Source organism: Canis lupus, chromosome 19, assembly GCF_048164855.1.
Source record: "Canis lupus baileyi chromosome 19, mCanLup2.hap1, whole genome shotgun sequence".
Classification (NCBI taxonomy): domain Eukaryota; kingdom Metazoa; phylum Chordata; class Mammalia; order Carnivora; family Canidae; genus Canis; species Canis lupus.
The window spans coordinates 39133691-39154723 of NC_132856.1; the positions used below are offsets into that span (position 1 = coordinate 39133691).

A 21033-nucleotide genomic window follows, 5' to 3' on the forward strand; every position below is an offset into this window, starting at 1 on the left:
AGGCTACTGTATATTACACCTCAAAACAAAACCAAACAAAACCAAACCAAACAACCCACCTGAAACTGAAACTATGCTGGCGCTGTAGTGCACGAGCAGTCAGAGCCCGCCAGCCATAGGTCCACTGACTCACCCCCAGAACAGGCCTCCAGTGGCGCAGCCGACCCCCGCAGTACCTGCTCCCCGTGGCCTGCGGAAGGGGGAGCCTCTAGGGGGGGCTGCGATCCTGGGGAAGGGGGAGCCTCTAAGGGGGACTGCGATCCTGCGCAAAGGCTCACGGCTCCCAGGCACAGCTGCCTCCGGGCCCAGCGGGAAGGCGGTGGACAACCGCGCCCCTCGGGCCCCACTGCGCGCCAGAGAATCGCCGCCTTCGGGCACCCCGCCACTCCACTCCGCTCCTGGGCGGCCGCACTGACGTCACCGCCCCACCGGCCCGCCTCGCGCCCCCGCTCCGCCCCGCCCCCTTTCCCGGCGTGCGCCGCGGTAAGGCTCCTCGCCCTCGGCTTCTGCCTGTCGTCCCAAGATGGCGGACACAATGAGCCGGCGTCGCGCCGGTTGGCCCTGAGGCGACCGTGAGGAGGAACGGTCCGCGAGCCCCCGCAGTCTGGCCCGAAGAGCGTCGCACGTGCAGGAGGAGGAAGGGGAGGAGGTGGGCCGACTGTCGGCTGCCCTTACGCTCGCCGCCGGCGCGGCGCCCGCCCCGCCCGGGTCGGCCCCTCGGCAGGCAGTCAGTCCGCCCGCCCGCTCGCCGCCGGGCCCCGCCCCAGCCCTGCGCCGCCGCCGCCGCCGCCGCCTCCTCCAGCCGCCGCCGCCATGAAGCTGACCGACAGCGTGCTGCGGAGTTTCCGCGTCGCCAAGGTGTTTCGCGAGAACTCGGACAAGATTAACTGCTTCGACTTCAGCCCCAACGGCGAGACGGTCATCTCGAGCAGCGACGACGACTCGATCGTGCTCTACGACTGCCAGGAGGGCAAGTGAGTGCGGCGGTGGCCCTGGGCCCGAGCCCGAGCGTGTCGTCGGCCCGTTCCTCCCTCCCTCCTTCTCTTGGCCCAGCGCTCATCCCGCTGTCCGTCCCCTCCCCCGGCCCCGCCGCCCTCCCCCGGCCTGTTTTGCACTCGCTGCTGTCAGGGCCGCTTCCACTCCGAAGCCGCCCGGGAGACCTTTACTTTTCTTTTAAAAATGAGAGTGGTAAATAATATCCTTATCATTTCGTATGACTTCGGCCTCCTGGAAAAACGCTACTGCCTCGCTCTCCAAACCCCACCTTGACCTTGACCTTTAAACGCCCGGTCCGCCCACCTCGGCCCCGGCAGGCAGCTTTTCCGCTCCTCCGACTCTGTCAAAGGTGCCGGTCAGCTCCGACCCCCGCGCAGAACCGCAGAGGCTGCTCTCCTGCCTCAGTCGGCAGCGTCACAGCTCGCTCTGCCCTCCTCGGTGACCTCGATTCAGCCCTGGCACTCCGCCCATCCCCTGCCCCTCAGCTTCCCGCGGCCTTCTGCCGGAAGGCCGCGTGGGTCGTAGTTCTTAGCTGTCAGGATTTATTTGTTGTGCCTCTTTGGGCCTCCTGTCTTTTCCTTTCTGTTCCAAATCATTCTCTTACTCCCTCAGACCCGATGCCCACGTTTAGTTAACTAATGTAGTTAGTGGTAGTTAACTTTTTAACAACATCAGAAACTTTTCCTTTTTGTCAGGAAAAAAACGAACTTGGCCGTCCCATCCCGACCTGAGTGGGAACCTGCTATGAAAACAAAGAATACATTCTAATCTAACAATTTCATGTTTCCTCTTAGACACTTTTTTAAAAATTACACTTTTTAAGGGTCTGAAATTTGTGTTGCCCCAAGTCCTCTGGAGATCCATTGCACCCCATCTCTGTAAAGTCTTAAAAGCACATTTTGCCCTTTTCTCTGGGCATCTTGTCAGCTTCACCTACCCTTTGTAGACCTGCTTTGCTCTCTCCTTGTTAAATTGTGAGCTCCTTTGGAGCAGAAACTGGTTTAAGCTAGATTTTACTTTCCTCAGCCACCTTCCCCAAGTAGGTTTCCAGGTATTTGGTTTAATTCAGTGGCTACTGGTTTTGTCAGATTTCATTTTGTTACCTGGTTGCAGATCTTAGTTTTTGAGTCCTTGAGGTTTTCTATTCTCCCACTTTCCTTTTGCCTTTTATTTTGTTTTAAAACCAGTGCCTTCTATAAACTTTCGTTTGGAACTTATCTCTTCATTTGTGAATTTGGTTATCTAAAGTAATGCTGGTTTGATTTAAGCTGTATCTTCTCCCCAGTTTTTTTCCCCACGAGAGCTGTGAAAAAGTATTATGTAACTGGTTCTGGATCTGCCTGCAGTATATGGAAGACTGGCCTAAGTGGTGGTCCTGGGGAAAGAGAGAATTGTTAGCTGGACCATTATTCATTTAGTAGATGGATTTCTGTTCAGGTCTGGCCACTTGAATCAGCTTGGAAGAGAGTAACATATAAGTCTGCAGTGAGTGTCAGGGTTGCTGGATTCTGAAGCTAAAAGTAATTTGAAGCTGGCTGACTTAATGTTTAGTGCTTGTGCACAGATTAGAACCTCTTCCTGGAACCTGAGGATGGAGATGTATATTCTCATTCAAAGAAAATAAAGGTTGTGACATGTGACAGCATTTCTTAGTTGTCTTCAAATGTGGCATAATATCTACTCGTTGGAAGCAATGACAATGACTTGGAAGTCCTGTCTTGTTAAAAGTAAAATGCCAAAAAAAAAAAAAAAAAAAGTAAAATGTTAATTTTATGACAGTGCAGTTTATTTACTCATGTAGCAATTTTACATATTACAAACTTACAGAAAACTTAAAACAATATTTCAAATTTCCCATATCATCTAGTAATTGGCTACATTTTACCCCTTTTGCTTTATCACTCTATGTAAATATTTAGGTGTGCATTTTTTTCTGAACCATTAGAGAATAAATTGGAGGTATCAAGCCCCTTCTCTCTAAACACTTCAACATGGATTTCCTAAGCAAAAGGACATTCTTTTATATAACCAGAGCACGTTATCCAAATTAGAAAATTTAGCATTGCTATAATAGTATAGGGCATGCTCTTTTAAATTTTCTCTTATCAGTGAATTGTGACATTTGGTCTGTGGCAAGAGTGTGGCCTGGTAGTTAGGTGACCTGGGTTCTAGTTTGGCCTTGTGACCAAGTATATGACCGAGGTCAGATCACTTCTCTGAATATTAGACGTCTTACACCCTAAAGAGTCCATGATCTTTTTTTTTTTTTTTAAATGATAGTCACAGAGAGAGAGAGAGAGAGAGGCAGAGACACAGGCAGAGGGAGAAGCAGGCTCCATGCACTGGGAGCCCGATGTGGGATTCGATCCCGGGTCTCCAGGATTGCGCCCTGGGCCAAAGGCAGGCACTAAACCACTGCGCCACCCAGGGATTCCGAGTCCATGATCTTAAGTGGTAATGTGAAGGGAAAAAAAATTGCCCCTAGTATAAGTCAAACCAACATTGGTAGAAGAGTTACTGCTTTTTCGGAAGGCATAGTAGCTCTACTAAATGGTACTAATGTTAGAATTTGAGCTTGAAAATGGCTAAAACAATGTTCTTTATGCTTCATATTTTCTAGTTTTGTGTTCATTTTGTCCATGTTTTGTTAACATCCACTGAGTGATTTTTCAACATGAAAGAATATAAAAGATTGACTTCTGGGTGATGCAAATTATTCATAGAGCAGGCTTTAATATTATTTATTCATACCTGATCATAAGAATCATAATTTGTGGAAAGAAACTTCCCAAAATATTCATGGAAAAATGTAGTGCATAGGCTTAGTAAAGATCCTGTGAAATGGATGTAAAAATTAGGATCTAGCTTTCAAACTAAGAAGTAATATGAGTTAAAAAATTTTCAGTTACTAAGAACAAAGGTTAGTGTTCTCGATAAATTTGAGACAAATAGAGCAAATGTAAGTGGAACTGAAAATTTTCCTTATACCGCACCCTTTAACATTGGCTCCTAAGGATATATCTTCACTAGTTTAGACCGAATTATTTAAATAAGTAAGCTGCTTTTTTCACTTGTAAAAACAAAGTACTCTTTTTTGAGAGCAAGAACCTGTGCTTGTGCATGCATGTGCTCACTCAGTTTACCACACAGTAACCCTGCAGCAGAACTCAGGACAGTGGACTCAACATGGTAGCCTTTGGGCTGATCTTTTTAGTTGAGCTAAAGGTTAAACGTGAGAAAGTGGAAAATTCAGTGCAGGGGAGTGAGAAGTCTTGTTTGGAAAAAGTTTTTATGTATCGAAACTCTTGACCTCACTGACATTAACAAAAATTGAAAATGCAAATATTTGACTTCTTAAAGCTGCTTGAGTAATCAGATTGTTCAGCATTTTGGTTCCATGGAGAGCGTGAACTTCTTTTTCAAAATTGGAACTCTTGGTAAACATTGGTACAGGATTTAGGAAATTCTCCTACACCTAAATGTAGAATATGGTGAATTTTTTGGTTAAAGTTTTGCTGAGATCTGTTTTATTAGCTTGATAATTGATCCTGAGGGTTCTATAAAGGGAAACATTGAAGGAACTTCAATGGATTGGTAACCTCTAGATTGGAAATATGTGATTTTACATTAAAAAGAAAACCAGGAAAAAAAATAAAAATAAAAAAAAAAAAAAAAAAAAAAAGAAAACCAGGGGACCCCTGGGTGGCTCTGTGGTTTAGCACCTGCCTTTGCCCCAGGGCTTGATCCTGGAGTTCCAGGATCCAGCCGGCATGGAGCCTGCTTCTCCCTCTGCCTGTGTCTCTGCCTCTCTCTCTCTCTCTCTCTCTCTCTCTCTCTCATGAATAAATAAGTAAATCTTAAAAAAAAAAAAAGAAAAAAGAAAAAGAAAAGAAAAAAGAACCAGTGGCTAGTTTTTTCTAATGAAAGTTAGCTTTGCCTTCTATAGGACTCAGTAAGTACTTTGGACTTGCAGGGTAGGGAGGATGGATAGCTTCTGCAATAGCAGGTTATATTAGGAAAGGCAAGCAGTTTTGCATCTGGTTTCAGTTTTGATAAATCATTTCTTCTAGAAAAAAAGACCTTTATTTCTAAGTGAATGGCTTAAGAAAAGTTCTGGCCTCATTGGTTTGACATATTCCCATATCCCTCTTTGCCTTAAGTTCTGACTTGTGTTGTTTAATGTGCCTTTCTACCCAAATAGACGTACTTTTTCTCAAAATTTACTCACTTGAGCCCTCAAATTTACTCCCACTTCCTAACCTCAGCATTTGGTGTTCGGAGGTGAAAGTTGCACTTGATTGATTCTATTTGTTTCCTCTCTTTTGGAAAAAAATCTGTTTGTTTCCAGTGTTAGAGTTTCCCAAGAATCCTCATCCTTGCCACATCATTCAAGTGCTTCTCTTATATGAAGATCCCAGATTCGGTGATGGAGGATTTTGATGTTTTTCTCTCTCTGTCCATTTCCTCATCAGACCAAAGAGAACCCTGTACAGTAAGAAATATGGCGTGGACCTCATCAGATATACCCATGCAGCAAACACAGTCGTTTACAGCTCTAACAAAATAGACGGTAAGCAAGCCTTCTTTTTAGGAAGTTTTGGTCATAGTTTCTTTTAAATCGTTCTTGGAATCTTTGTGACTGCTTCTGCTTTGGTTAGAGTTAGTTTAATTTAAATAGTTTCTTATGATGTTAGCAATGCCAACATTGTTATGACTCAAGGGATGCTAGAAGCAATCCACTAGTACTTTGGAAGGACTTGAAACAGTATGAAAGGTCTCCAGATTAGAATGGAGAGTGGGTATAGGAAGCAATTGATTATGCTTATTGTTTGTACTTCTTTAAACTTGAAAGAATACTTTTAAAATATATAAAAGGAAAGAATACTTGACATATCACAAGTGGTAGATAACCACAAATGCTTGAGCTATGGTAATTTAAGGACCTTAGAGGAGTTTCTGGTGTATGCCCTATCTTTTATGGTGTGTGTCATAAAGGACAGTGTATTGACCTTAATTATCTTTGATTTCAGGGTCTTTTGTTCCTTTTCCCTTTTTACTTTTATTTATTTATTTATTTTTAAAGATTTTAAGTAATCTCTACACCTAATGTGGGGCTCAAAACTCACAACCCCAAAATCAAGAGTTGCATGCTCTACCAACTGAGCCAGCCAAGCACACCCTCCCCTTTTAACTTTTAACTAAAATTAATGTCTTTGAAGAGTAAAGAGTTATTTTTGGAAATTAAACTTGTGAATTTCTTTCTCTAATGATCTCTGTTTTTACCTCTATTTCCCCTGGAATAAGTCATTCTCAGTTGACAATTCATCTTAGTAATTGATCTATGTAACACTCATGTTAGGACTTTTTGTTTTTTTAAGAGAGTGTGATGAGGGGGGAGGGAGGGAGGCTCCACACCCAGTGCAGAGCCCAACTGGGGGCTCCATCTCACAACCCTGAGATCATGACCTGAGCTGAAATCAAAAGTCAGACAAGACACTTAACTAAGCTACCCATGCATCCCTACAGTAAAATTTTTCTGATGTCACCCAACAAAGATCACTTAGACTGCTATTGTGGCTATGCCTATCTCAGAGCAGATGGGCAGAAGTCTTTTTTTTTTTTATGAGACTTTTCTGCCTGTACTTGATTTTTAGTAAGTATATCATTTCTACTTTTCATGCCTCTATTTCAGAAGTGGTTTTCTAAGTAAGCAGTGCAATTGATGCTTTTGGACAAGAATATAAAACATTAGGATCCTGAGGAAACATATCTATGTGATCATCTGAATGACTGGTATACTTCTTCTGTTGGGGTATTTTTCCGGGTGATTAAATGTGAGGATTCTCCAAATATGGTGCAAAATGAGGCAAATGTGTGGCACTTGCAGCTTTGCTGCCAGGCCTCTGCTGTGAGGATGTTGCCTTTCCTGTCTCGAGTGCATCCTGAAGAGTTCCTCCAACGCTCCGTTTCCTTTTGCCTGATTCCAGGCTGAGGTAGTAGTTTGTACAGTTTGAGGGTCTATGATACCACCCGGTACAGGAGATAACTGTACAGGCCACTGCCTTGCCAGGAACAGTGCACCAGCTACTGAGTGGGGCGGAGAGGATGGCGACGCCCTGCTCATCTCTGGGAGAACAGGTAATGGGGAGGAAGTCTTTTTTTCTGCTTAGGGCAGGTGAGTCGTTACTAGAAATAGAACAACCAGAAAGATTTTGTAGTCGTCATTCTAGGACTTTGAAGATTTTCAAAGAAAACTATATTAGAGTTCCGTTTTGGAACTTAACAGAAAGTGCAATTTTCCCCTTCCCAGATCAAATGCCCTGTTATTAGAAAGTACCCCTGTGAACCACTGAAATGACTTAGTGCCTTCAGCCTCTTTGTTTCTGTGTTCTATTTGCCTCTAGAATATTCTTTCTGTGCTCTCCTGTCTGTATTTTGGCACCGTTGCCTCTTTCTCAACAATTGCTTCTTATTCCTAGTCTTTTTGGGGGCATAGCACTTTCCAGTTCTATTCTTTATGGCACTTCACTCCCTTCTCACCACCATCTTTTTTGTTTACTTTTTCAGATAGAATCGCTTGGGTTTTAAGAGTGTATTTTTCTCCCCAAGCACAAGCCTCTATGATTTTTCCTTTCTTTAATACTGGTAATCTCACTGCTATGACTTGTTGGTATATTAATGAGTTTAAGTTTTAAATATTTTAAGATATTTTTAATCCAGATTTCCTCATTTGTTCTTTTGACTACTTTATTATTATTTTTAACCTATTTCTCTGATACACAAAGTACCACTGGTTAATTTTAGAAGTAGTGGGACATTACTTTTTTTTCCATTTGTTTAGTTTTGATATAAATTGTATATCCAGTTAACATTTAGGTTAGAGTTGGGTTGACACACCGTTGGAGAACCCTGGACAAAAATATTATGCCAGAGTCCAGCCTGATCCTTAGTTTAGCATTGCTGCTTAATTCTTCGAGCCTGTTCCTCAGCAGCTAAATGTTTTCCTTTATGGCTTGCCATTTTGTGGGCACTAAAACTATTGTGTTTTGGAGGAGTGGCGCAGGCAGGTATTTTTGCAGGACAGGTTGCACTATAACTATGCAGAAGCCAAAGACTGGTGGTAACAATGACTTTAAACATTGCTCTATATGACATCAGTTTGAGAACTAAGCTTTTGAATTATGTGAAATCTGTAGTGCCCACCCCACTCTTCAGCTGTGGAGAGGAATTACTTAACCTTATTTATTTACACCTTGCTTGAGTTATGGAAACAATGAATTCTTTGATCTTGTTTTCAAGATGAATGCAAAGTAATTCCTTTAAAAATAATAGGATATCATCATGCCTTATTTGTCTTCTTACAGATACTATTCGTTACCTGTCCTTGCATGACAACAAATACATCAGATACTTTCCTGGACATAGCAAAAGGTAAGACCCAGGTGTTATAGGAGTAGATAATTCTTTTATCCCTGAGGTATCCAGAAACTGAGATTCGAGAGATTTTGTTAGTGAACTGAAGCTAGTTCCTCACCACTGTTTAGCATCCTTCTTAATCTTCTCTTGTTAACCCTCCTTAAAACAGCCAACACCTGATTACCTGAGGTTGTGGAAGCAGGGGGTAGGACTTTGTAGGTAAACTGAGATCTCAAGTTAAAACGTAATTAGGAAAAAAGTAAAAAAATAATAAAAATAATAAAATGTAATTAGGAAAAAAGTGGATTAAAGATACTCTGTGGAAACCTATGTAGTACAAATTATGTTTATCATTTAGGAACCCCAAATAATAATCAGATGTCCCTTAATGAAAGCACCATTTACGTGTATGAGGCCTCTTCCAGTATTGGTGGTCCCATTTCAGCAGACCCCTGCTTTACATAAGTATATTCCATGTGAAGATCTTAATGAGGATGCAAAAATATTTTTTTTTGCAAAAATATTATTAAATAAAATTGTCCTTTGCTACTTTTGAAAGTTCAAAAGCTTGTTTCCTTATTCTATTTTGTAGTGCATTTTATTTCTCTCTCCTACCCCAGTTTCCCCAGTGTTTTTTCTCCAGCTTTTTAAATTTGGGTTGAATGTTGAACTCATTTTCCTTTATTTTTTTATTTATTTATTTATTTTTTTAAGATTTTATTTATTCATTTATGAGAGGGAGTGGGGGGGCAGAGACACAGGCAGAGGGAGAAGTAGGCTCCAAGCAGGGATCCTGATGTGGGACTCGATCCTGGGACTCCAGTATTACACCCTGGGCTGAAGGCAGGTGCCAAACTGCTGAGCCACCCAGGGATCCCCGAACTCCTTTTCATTTGGATGATATTTTAATCACTGAGGGTATTTTGTCATGCTTTTGTTTGCAAATACAGCATTACTCCAGTACGACTTGGAGTGGTATGGAACCCTGGCAGGAGGGGGGCCAAGAGCACCGTTTTCAGCTCCGCTTCTGATTGGGCAGGGCATATCTGTGCTGAAGATGAAGGGTAGCAGCTGTTGGTTACTGTGTTGTTCCAAACAAAGAATGGCTTGTGACAAGTAGATGTTTTTGCTTCTTTGTAGTCAAATTAATGTTCACAAATGTATTGTCTGTAATTATAAGTTGATTGCAGTTGTTTAAAATTCTTTCCAATCTTCTTAATTATCCATCCTCTTGATGTTCTGATTCTTAGATGACTTTGTGCCTCTTTTGTTTTGAGAAAATCAAGGCCATCCAAAATGAGTTCTTTTCAACTTCTATCCCTTTTGCCTCTTCCTTGGAACCCTTTTCTTGAAAAGAAATAGGCTTTCTTCCTTGACAAAACCAACCTCCCTCCTTCTGCTTGCTTCTGTTTTTTTAACTAGACTTTTCCTTGTTGCCTACAAACTTACTTGGTCTTCTTTATCTTAAATCTATTTCTTGAACCTATTTCCCACTCCTTTTAACTGTCAAACATGAAAGAATAATCTACATACTCCCATCTCCACCTCCTCACACTCATTCACTGTTTAAATTATTCGGTCTATTCCTAGAATCATTTGTGGGGCTTTTTCTAAGCTGTTTTATTTCCCTTTTCCTGCTGCCTCCCGTTAAAATATACTGCCTTGGGGTTTTGTATGCTTTTATTTTATTTTATTTTTTTTTTTGGTGCTCAGTTTCTCCACGACTTTTATTTTCCTTTGGCAGCTTGCTTTTCCCATCTTGGTTCTACTCTTGTTATTCTTGGCCTCCCTTCTTTTGACTTTAAAATAAACAAGGTTCTACCCTAGTTTTTCTTCCTCTCTTTATATTTTTCAGATATCTCCATCACTAATTTCATTCACCTCTACTCAGATGGCTTCCCAAAACAGTGTTTTCAATTCATGTCTATTCTGATTTCCAGACTCCATTTCCACCTCCAGGTTTTATATACGTCTAAGTAGGTGTTTCTTTCATGCCCCCACCTGATAGGTCCAGCACACCATCCCTCGTTGTTACATGCCTTGGGCCCACTCTTCTCTGTTTGTGTCATATTTCCTCATCACTGTTCTTCTAATTATCCTGACTCAAAGCCTCTGTTACTTGTTTGCTTTCTTTCCCTGCTTTCACATGTAGTGAGCTGTTAATCCTATTGATTCTGCCTAGGTTTAACCTCATGTGTCACTTCGCTCTGTTCTTTCCTTTTCTTCTGCCCCAGCTCATGCCCTATATCAAGTGAATTATTGGCAAATCCTAATTAATCTCCCAATCCCTCATCATCCTGCTTTAGCATCCTATGTACAGCTCTGACCACTTCACAGTCTCTGCCCGGAAACTTTAATGGTTCGCTGTATCTGTCTGCTCCTTTCCTTTGGAATCAAGCTTGCCTCCCTTCAGCTCTCATTTTCTTAGCATTATCTCCTGACATTTGAGTTAAGGTGAACTCTGGGCTGCTTCCTGAATGTGGACCTCATGCCTTCCTACCTGGCACTTTTTCTGTAAGGGCATTTCCCGATGAAATCCTGTCCTCTATGTGTGCTGCTTCTTCTGGAAGGCCTTCTCTGACCATCTCTCAGATTTCTTTGGGCTAGTTAAGCTTTCTTATTTCTTAAAGTTGAGGTTTTGCTTCTCATTGTATATCCTTTATCTCTTAGCATAGAGTCTTGTGCCAAGACAGATTTCCTCTGAGCTTTTGCCCTGAATACCATGGCATTAAAATTACATGTCCACATGCATTCTGCTCACTCTTTTATTACCACCTCAGCATTCAGGAAATTTTGGCTTACGATATCTTTAAATGTTTAAGTTGAGGAACTAGTCCAGATATTAGTTGAGTTGAATTGTTAGAAATTCTTCTTTAGATAAAAACTTTATTTAAAAAAGTGTATTTTCTCATTTTCTATTCATGGCATAAATTTTAATTCTTTCCAGTGGCACGAAAACTTCCTGAACCCCTTACAGTGTCATCCAAAACTTGAACAACTTCTATTTCTAGATTTTTTTTTTTTTTTTTTAAGTTCATTCACGGGATCCCTGGGTGGCGCAGCGGCTTAGCGCCTGCCTTTGGCCCAGGGCGCGATCCTGGAGACCCGGGATCGAATCCCACATCAGACTCCCGGTGCATGGAGCCTGCTTCTCCCTCTGCCTATGTCTCCGCCTCTCTCTCTCTGTGTGACTATCATAAATAAATAAAAATTTAAAAAAAAGTTCATTCACAAATAAGCTGTGCGATTTTGGTCATCTTTTTGACTTCAAGCTTTTGTCAAAATGAGATAGCACAACACCAACATTTCTTTTATAATCTTCATCTATAATATCAGCTCCTGTATCTGTGAAGTGTTTTACAGCCAAGCCAGAATGTATGGAACTACTCTTCCATAATTCGGAAGGAAGAGTTATCCAAATGTCTGTTTTCACAAGGGCTTTCTCTGTAGGTGGTACTGTAGAATCATAGGTGCTATATAGGTCCTAGCTCCCCTCATTTGGGTTGGGGTTGTGGTGTGTTCTGAGAGGCAGATGAAGTAGAGCCACGTGCCGTCCTTCCTTGCAGGCCAGGCCCAAATGCTTGGGAGGCAGTGTGTATCTTCAGAGCAGGGTGTGGTAGAGTGAGAAAATGAGCAGAGGGGACAAGAGAGCTCAGGGTGAACCTTTTGAAGAGAGGTCTTCTAGTGAGTGACTCTTAATGCTATAACCACAAAAGGGGACCCATATCAAAAATACAGTTGCTATTAGCACAGACCTGTGGCTTAGTAAGTGTGGTGCCCAAGCCAACAGTCTTATCATCACCTAGGAGCTTGTTAGAAAGAAGTACAAGTTCTCAGACCTCACCCCAGACCTACTGGATTAGAAGTTCTAGGAGTAGATCCCAGTAGTCTGTGTTTCAGTCCACCCCTCGGGTGATGCAAATGGCACTCAGGTTTGAGACTGTTAGTGTAGTCCTCAAAACTCTAAGGAATCATGAGAGTTTTTTGTTTTGTTTTTTAATTGTAATATAGTTTAATACCATAAATTCATCCTCTCAGAGTACCCAGTTCAGGTTTTTAGTATATTCACAGAGTTGGGCAACAATCATCACTAATCCAAAACATTTTCATAACTCCCAAATAGAAACCCTGCACCCATTAGCAGTCACTTCTCATTCCCTCTTCTCAAGTCCCCAGCAATCACTAATCTACTTTCTGTCTCTATAGCTTTGCTTATTCTGGATATTTTGTGTAAATGAGACACTGTGTGGCCTTTTATGTCCAGTTCTTTCATTTACCATGTTTCCAAGGTGAATACATGTTGTAACATGAACCAGGGCTTCATTTCTTTTTGTTAACAAATAATGTTTTATTATATGTATGTACCACATTTTGCTTATCCATTCATTAGTTGATGGGCATTGGGGTTGTTTCTACTCTTCGGGTAATATGAATAATGCTGCTGTGGACATATGTGTACATTTTTGTGTAGACATACTTTCATTGCCCTTGGGTATATACCTAGAAGTGGAATTTCTGGGCCCTTTAGTAATTATCTGTCTTTAACTTTTTGAAGAACTGGAAAACTTAAAAAGCAACTGCACCATTTTACATTCCAGTCAGCAATGCGTGAGAGTTCTAATTTCTCCATATCCTTACCAACACTTATCTATTGTGAAGTAATATCTCCTTGTGGTTTGATTTACATTTTTATGTTGTAGTTTTGTTTCTTTTCTCATTATATTAGTTGCCTTTGGTTATTCCAGATTACTTGTATATGTATGTTTCTTAAAATGGCAGTTTTGGAAGAACAGGTGTAGATAGAGGGGTTTAGAGTTCACATCCAATTTTTGCAAATATTTTGCTTCAACTCCTATTTATCTTGATGCATTGCAGGGTGGTGGCCTTGTCCATGTCACCTGTGGATGACACTTTCATTTCTGGGTCTCTTGATAAGACCATTCGACTCTGGGATCTCCGGTCTCCTAACTGCCAGGTAATGGTACCTCACAGTTACACTTTGAGTGTTTTCTATGGTAGGCAATGTCATCAGCTCCTCCTCTCAAAGAAAGGAGAAAGTAATGATTCTATTTTGAGATCCCAGAGTCTTTCTAAACTTTGGAGAAAATCTGTCTTCCTGGTAGGTAGCTGGTAATTAAGCAAATACACTAATCCAGTGCATATTGTGTTATGCTCTGTGGCTTTTTGCTTTCAAAACCGTTTTCCTAAAACCTGTGAGCTATAGCTTTTATTTGAATTCAGTGTTTATAGAATTGTACAGTTAGGGCTGATGAAGCTAGTTTTATGGAGATGTGTTTGTAAAAACCCTCATTTTAGTTTTTTGCTTTTTCATTCCCTAGGTAGGCAGGTATCCTTTTTTGTGTCCCTTTCTTAGTTTTTATTGGAAAAAATTAATTATATAATGGTAGAATCCTGGGTTCATTAACTTTTCTTTTTATTTTTTCTTAGGGCCTCATGCATCTACAAGGCAAGCCAGTTTGTTCCTTTGATCCAGAAGGGTTAATTTTTGCTGCAGGTGTCAATTCTGAAATGGTTAAACTTTATGACCTTCGCTCTTTTGATAAGGTAAAACCTTTGAGTCTTTGAGCTATCTTGACATTACAGAAGTTTTGAAGGGTAAGATGGGAGCCTTTTCCATGGTAGAGGAGGTATGTGGTAGACTTTAGAGAATGTTGGAGCAGTAGTTCTCCCTCTGCGTTTCCTAGTCAAAAAGAAATCTAAAGGGACAGAATCAGAGTTGGCTCTGGCAAGAGGAACACTGATGGGCCTTGGGCTGGGGCTGCTGTCTTTATCATTTCAGGGGCCATTTGCGACTTTTAAGATGCAGTACGATCGGACTTGTGAGTGGACAGGACTTAAGTTCAGCAATGATGGTAAACTCATCCTCATCTCCACCAATGGCAGCTTCATCCGTCTCATCGATGCATTCAAAGGAGTGGTGATGCACACCTTTGGGGTGAGCTGACAACCTTTGAGCGTAGTTATTTCTGTGGTCTCACCTCCTGGGCTGAGAATTATGTTAGCTGGTTGGTGACCAGCAGTTATCCTTAACTCACCAATGGAGGCACGGGCTTGCATTTTCATTCTGGACATGAACTTCTCTTGGATTCCGAGACATTCACTTCTCACACAGTGACCCAAATTTGGAGTTTAGATACAAAATAATCCTTGACCATAATAATTTGATTGTTGCATTGAATATGGAGCTGGAGATGGGGTTGAATTGTAAAGAGTACCAACCTTGTGTGGAACATTGGTGACACTACACATGAGGAGGAGAGGGTTTCATGGAAAGGTGATGTGTGTGCTGGGTCAGTGTTTGCAGGCAGGGCTGTGATAAGAGAACTGTTCTTTTTTTAGGGTTATGCCAATAGCAAAGCTGTTACTCTGGAAGCCTCATTTACTCCAGACTCCCAGTTTATTATGATTGGTAAGCTTTCTTTATCCCCCTTGGAGGTTATTTCTCTGGTACTGTACATTTGTTTCTTGTGTTATTTTTGTTAGTTTTAACTAATTAAGATACTACTTATTATCCTTTTGATAGACATTCTCAGATTTCAGTATAGTACATTATGCCAAAAGTGTAGTGTCTTTATCCTGATTTTGCAGTTCTTTACTGGGATTAACGTTGATCTTCCCTGGATTAGCATAAGAATTAAACTCTTACAAGCACAATATTACTAGTAATACTAACTTCCTGATATAACCCTACATTAGGTTGTCAGTGGCTCAATGTTGGTAGGGTGTGATAGTATTCAGCCTCCTTTTTACATGAGAAAACTGAAGTTACAGGGGAAATGACTTGCTCAGGAACAAATAACTACAGTTAAGATCAGTTTCAGTTTCCAAAGTCTCTTTTCTTTACTGCCTTTTCGTCCTCAATTTCTGATGAGGGGCCCGAAGCTGGGCTTTTCTGCAGATATCAATCCATATCTTTCCTATTTGTTTTTTCATTGCACCTTGAGCTGTTGTATTTTTCTTTACCATTCCCTTTAGGTTCAGAGGATGGCAAGATCCATGTCTGGAATGGAGAGAGTGGTATAAAAGTAGCTGTGTTGGATGGCAAGCACACAGGCCCCATTACTTGTTTGCAGTTCAACCCCAAGTTCATGACCTTTGCCAGCGCATGTTCCAACATGGTATGTGAACATGACTCCCACTTAGGGGCCCTTTCTGGTTGGGGTGGTAGGTGCTTCAGTGAGCACGGCAAGCTGCATTGTAAATAGGTATGTTACAAGAAGCACCTGGTGGCCTGGTGAAAGATCAGTCCTTAAGTGTCAGACTCTTGATTTCAGCTCAGGTTGTGATCTCAAGGTCCTGGGATCAAGCCCTGAGTCAGCCTCCCTGCCTAATGGGAAGTCTGCTTCTCTCTCTCCCTCTACCACTACCCCCCTAAATAAATAAATCTTAAAAAAATAAAAATAAAAAAAAGTAAAAGACCAGTCCAACCAGAGATCAGATAATAGGAGGTAGTGAACCAGGGAAGCCACCAGTTGAGGAACAAGAACTTGCATGCTTGTCCTATACCTATTTATTAAAAGATTTTACTTGAGAGAGAGCGAGCGAGTGACAGCACGAGCAGGGTGAGGAGCAGAGGGAGAAGCAGACTCCCCACTGAGCATGGAGCCCCACATGGGGCTCAATCCTGCAACTCCAAGATCATGACCTGAGCCAAAGACAGATGCTTAACCAGCTGAGCCACCCAGAAGCCTCAATTTTGTCTTTTAAAATATTTTGAAGAAATAAAATATTACCAGCCTTTTGTGGCTACAGCCTCTCGGTGTGCCATTTCTTTCAGTTTTTGCTGAAAAACTCAGAATTTCTTACAATTGATCATAACTCATTACTTAGAATTTCCTCTAGGCCCCTGTCTCTTCTTTAGACAATGCTAGTGCTAGAACAAAGCATGTCTCAGTCACAGTTTCTTTTTGGCATCTCTTAAATCTACCTGAGTATTTGAGGATGAGGGATTTTGCTTTAGCCTACCCAGAACACATTGCCCCCTTGCTCTTTTTTTTTTTTTTTTTTTTTCCAACTAAGGAAAGTGTTGGAAAGAAATGTGGCAAAACCATCCAGTTCAATCCCTTTCACTTTTTTACAGCTCAGGAAGGAGAGGACCTATTGGAGGTTACCTGGCAGATTAACAATGAGGCCAGGTTACCTAGATACCCACTTCTCAGACAGCTTTCCTGTTTTTCCTTACCATTGGACCTCTAGGGTAGGAGGTAGACAGTGTTGGAGACAGAACTAGCTTAACTTTCATGTGGAGGGGGCAGTGTTTCTCCATAGATTGCCTGAATTGATTGGTAATGAGAGAAGGCCACCAGCTGTAATTCCTCACCAATGGGGTTGGGCATGGTGATGCTGTGGTGAGGAGTAAGAACCCTCAGCATTGAGGAGAGAGGGTTGCCTTTTTAAAAGTTGACTTTGTTTCTCCTTCCAGGCCTTTTGGTTGCCTACCATTGATGACTGACCTTGGTGCTGCTCGGCTGTTTATGTACAGTGAGGGTGGCCAACAGGAAAAAACTCAGAGGGGACTGAGATACTGGATTGGATCATTTGACTGGGCTGGAGAGCATCCTTCCACATGGCCTTCCCATGGATGTGCTGTACATCTGCTCAAAAGAAAAAAAGGACTTTGCCGAGCTTCTTCAAAAAGACTCTTGGTGTGGCAGATTCTATCAGGACTTCAGATTTTCCAGCTGTCACTGCACTGAGCTCCTCCAGAGGAGTGACCAGATTCATGATTAGGGTATACTGGGGCCCTCAAGACGCCTTCAATTTTGAATGTATTTGCTGCTGAGGAGCCGGTGAAGTTGTTAATTCTGCACATCCCTTCTCCCACCCCTGTAAATGCATGGGAAGCTACAGTTCTGGTTTTGAGATGCTAAGGGCAGCTCAGCACCCCTTGCCCTCACCCTGCATGTCTTGTTACTGGGTCTCCCCGTGTCATTGTGGCATTGTTCCACAACCATCATGTCACTTAGGTGCCAAACATTTACAGAAATAAGTCTTCATATATCTTGGGGTAAGAAAGGGACAGATACAGAAAGGAGGACCTTGTCAGGAACCCTTGTGAGTTAGTTGTGTAAGGGTAGGTGATCAGGGCATGCCTCAAGGCTCTGAGTTTTGGGTGGGAAATGGCACAGGAGCCTGAGAGAGTGGGAAGTGGAGGTTGCAGGTGAGGTAAGTTCCTATTGCTGGGCAGTTTAGCGGTAGCCTGATGTGATCCCCTATCATTAAGACAAACCTGCAGTCTTTCTTGGTGCCTGCCAAGCTTGGTTTTATACAAAAGCAAGGTGGGAGTTTATTTTTGTACATGAGATACATCACGCTTTCCTGTGGGCCAGTATTGTGGAGTGAGTCTGAGTTGTTTACACTGATGCCTTCCCTGCCCACCCCAAATTGTGTACAGTCTCCAGAGGATACCACCCCTTTTCCAGCTCCCAAGTAAGAGCTGGCTCTAGGCCTGTGTTATATGTTATATTTAGCCTTTTTATATATGACATGGGGTTTCTGTTGTTGGTATTTTAGCACAGTGTGTACACCTTCATTTAAATATATCCGTGTGTGCATACATATGTATATATATGTATGTATGTATGTATGCATGCATATATATATATGTATATGGAATATGTCACTTCTCAAGAGTTCAGCAGAAGGAGATGGGGTCCTGCAGCCCAGGAGAAAGACTGCATCCTTTCTAATAGTGTTTGCCACAAGTGTTAGTCTTCTCTATTAACTTTTTCCTTTGGGAGACAGAATGAAGCAAAGCTTCAAGTGTTTGCTGTTCCCATGGCAGCTAAATGAGGGTCTTGGGATAACTTCCCTTGTGTTCCTCAAGCCGCACTTTGGGGCCCTTTCTGCAGTATTAGCCCCCTTTTTTGCTCGGTGATGCTCTGTCTGCGCCTGTACGTGTGTGACAGTCACTTTTGCATGCCTTTTGTGTCTGGCTTCTAGCGTTTGGGGACAAGATGCTGGAACCAGAGCATTTTCAGTTTGAAGCTTCTTTTCCAATTACAGGTCATTCCTGTTTACCTGGTATGTCTGCTTTCTTCTTTTCCTTGCCTTCTCTTGGAAGGGGGAGAGGTCTTGATCAGGGTTGAGATGAGCTAAGACTGGCTCATAGCCTTTCCTTCCCCTGTTATGGCCTTCTTAAAGCTGGACCAGTGGCATGTTATTTCACTAAGTCCCCAAACACGTGAGCAGGTCATACATTCCCTGCAGATACAGAACCAGGCTCAGCAAGGTTATGATTTGCCCAAGAGTACACAGCTGCTAAAGGGGGGAGCAAGCCATTAACTGCTTTTGTTCAGCAGCCGGAATAGGCTGTGAATTGCTAGCAGTTACTGTTTTGTTAGCAGTTACTTTTGACTTGTTCCTCAAGCTTAAAGGGCAAGGGGCATACATCTTTTCAAAACGTAGACTGGAATCTGCAATGCCACCATCAATAGCTCTGCCTTCTCAGAGTGGAAGAACTTTTAGAAACCAGATGATCTGAGCTATTACTGCCCACTCATGGCTCTTCAGGGTAGAAAATTCATGGTAGGAGTAACTGTCCAGAGAGTGCTTGAGACTGTGGATTTACAAGGGCTGCATAATTAACATACCTGCAACCAGAGCAGCCACTTGCCTGTCAGTAAGGAAGAGGATTTCTATTGAGTTTCTGTGTGTCCAAAGCTGAGGTACCATGTCCTTTGAAATATGCACAGCACTGCCTCTCTTTCTAGGGACCTGTGGCTAGAGAGCTGGCTCCTGAGTATGGAAGGAAAGAGGAAAGATACTGGCTGGAAGTGACTGGAAACGATGTGGGAATGAGGCAGAATAAAGGGAGCAGAGGTATGGGGCTGCAGGGATGCTCTCAGTGGAGCCAGGGGTACTCCAGCTCTCTGGGGTGGGAGGGGGCACACACCGTACGTACTCTCAAGAGTTTAGGCCAAAGCCACCAGTTTGTAAGTGACACTGCACTGCTCAACCACCAGCCAGTGGGGTGTTTTTATTTTTATTATTTTTTAGACAAAAACTTCCCTGTTGCAATCATAATTAATGCTTATTGAGGAAATTTGGGGAATTTTTAAATGAATCAGTTCGCCACCCAAATGCTACCACTGTTAATCTTTTGGTGTTAAATGTTCCTCTAGACATTTCTGTGCATAGATTTTTGGTGTGTTTACATAGTTGTTATTCTACTGTATATACAATTTTATGTCCCTTTTGTACTTAACATATAAACATTTTTTCCATGTTACCAGTCTTAAAGTTTTATGGCTGTAGACTCCGTTGTTGAGTTTCCATAGCATGGTTTGCATGGTTCCTAGAGTTGGGAGGGAGGGGTGGGTTGTCTCCTGTTAGTCCTCTTGACTCACCCTGGGACTCATAATGCTGTGTGGATGGATTGTTGGACTCCCTGGGACTGCCCCTGCCTGTTCCCGGTGACCAAGGCCTGTGGCCTGGCTGGTGGGAAAAAACCCTAGACCCAAACAACGCATAGCAGCCTGGGTGGTCTCAACCACAGGCTCTAATAGCAGCCACGGGGCCAGAAATGAGTGACTGGGAAGACCCAACCTGAGACAGCACTGAAATAGTATTTCAGACGCTGGCACGTACCTCAGGCTGCCTTTCATGCCCCATTGTTACCTCAACCCTTGATCAGATCGGCAGCTTCTAGCTGGAATAGTTTGCCCTGCTACAGTGGCCCTGGCTTCTATGGGGCAAAGATAATGGGGCTGCTTCTCTTAGGCTCCTGTACCAGTTCTGGCAGAGGGCCTGCCCAATAGCTTGATAACCCATTGCCTGGCTTGTGAGTTGGTAACTCCTCGAATGTGTGCACTAACTCAGGATCCTCAGAGCTGCAGGACCTGCTGCCTACCTCTTCCTGCTTCTCTCTGAACTAGAGAAGACCTCCTTGGGCCTGCCACTTTGCCCATAGTCATTGGAGGTTGGCCAAAGAATATGAAGAGCCGCAGAGGGAACATCCCAGCTTGTGAGCAAGAGGCCATGCATAGGTTCTCCTGGCAGAACAGATCAGTCAAGGAGAAAGAGCCCCCCGCCCACAGTCTGGTGGGAAAGCTGCTGCATTCGGCTCTGCTAAGACCCATGAACACACAGATCAGGGTGGCTGACCCTGCAGCAGTCACTCCTGTCAATTTGGCGGGATTGCACTGGAGAGACCTGCTGTGCCCACTCCCTGGGCTTTGGCCTTGTGTTGAGAAGCAAGAGCAGGCAGTGGGCTGGGTCAGAAGCTAAGTCATCAGGCTGCTGGGGTGAGCTTCCTTAGCAGCTGACATGAGAGACAGGCACAGGATGCTGCCCACACTGCTGGGGGATAGGGGTGGTTGCTGCAGACAGAGGAAGTAAGAGTGCACAGGTCGTAAGGCACACTCCTGCATTTACCAGCCATCTAAATAGAGCAGGCTGGAGAGGCTGCCACTGCTTCTGGGGCCACCAGTTTGTCAGGACTTTGCTGTGGACAGATGGGAGGCCCAGAAGTAGCTGGGCTGTGGGACAGGTCTGAAAAACAAGAAATTTGGTAGTTTTCCCCTATCCCTTCCCTGGAGAATATAGGAAATGGAGTCTAAAATGAGTTCATTAGGGGGGCCTGCCTGCTTAATTAAGTCA

General features: G+C 42.9%; 2 protein-coding genes across 2 annotated transcripts in view; one reads left to right on the forward strand and one right to left on the reverse strand.

The window, feature by feature from the left end:
* GLYCTK (glycerate kinase) overlaps window positions 1-1436 on the reverse strand; it is a 32958-nt gene extending 31522 nt beyond the window's left edge. The window contains exon 1 of the mRNA XM_072788092.1: window positions 1300-1436. The gene's annotated coding sequence lies outside the window, so the exon portion shown is untranslated. The remainder of the gene's footprint in view (window positions 1-1299) is intronic.
* On the forward strand, window positions 500-19663 carry WDR82 (WD repeat domain 82). Its single transcript, XM_072788100.1, has 9 exons — window positions 500-974; window positions 5469-5566; window positions 8361-8427; window positions 13288-13387; window positions 13861-13977; window positions 14213-14368; window positions 14773-14842; window positions 15409-15551; window positions 16856-19663. Exons 1-9 carry the CDS (start codon window positions 814-816, stop codon window positions 16883-16885), a joined length of 942 nt encoding a protein of 313 aa, XP_072644201.1. The 5' UTR covers window positions 500-813; the 3' UTR covers window positions 16886-19663.
* Window positions 19664-21033: the final 1370 nt, after the last annotated feature.

What these genes read in the sequence shown, in the direction of transcription:
- WDR82 (XM_072788100.1), top strand. Translation starts at nt 814, where the DNA reads ATGAAGCTGACCGACAGCGTGCTGCGGAGTTTCCGCGTCGCCAAGGTG. An exon ending in CTCCCAGTTTATTATGATTG is followed by an intron (nt 14,843 to 15,408) that starts GTAAGCTTTCTT and finishes CATTCCCTTTAG; the next exon opens with GTTCAGAGGATGGCAAGATC. An exon ending in CCAGCGCATGTTCCAACATG is followed by an intron (nt 15,552 to 16,855) that starts GTATGTGAACAT and finishes TTCTCCTTCCAG; the next exon opens with GCCTTTTGGTTGCCTACCAT.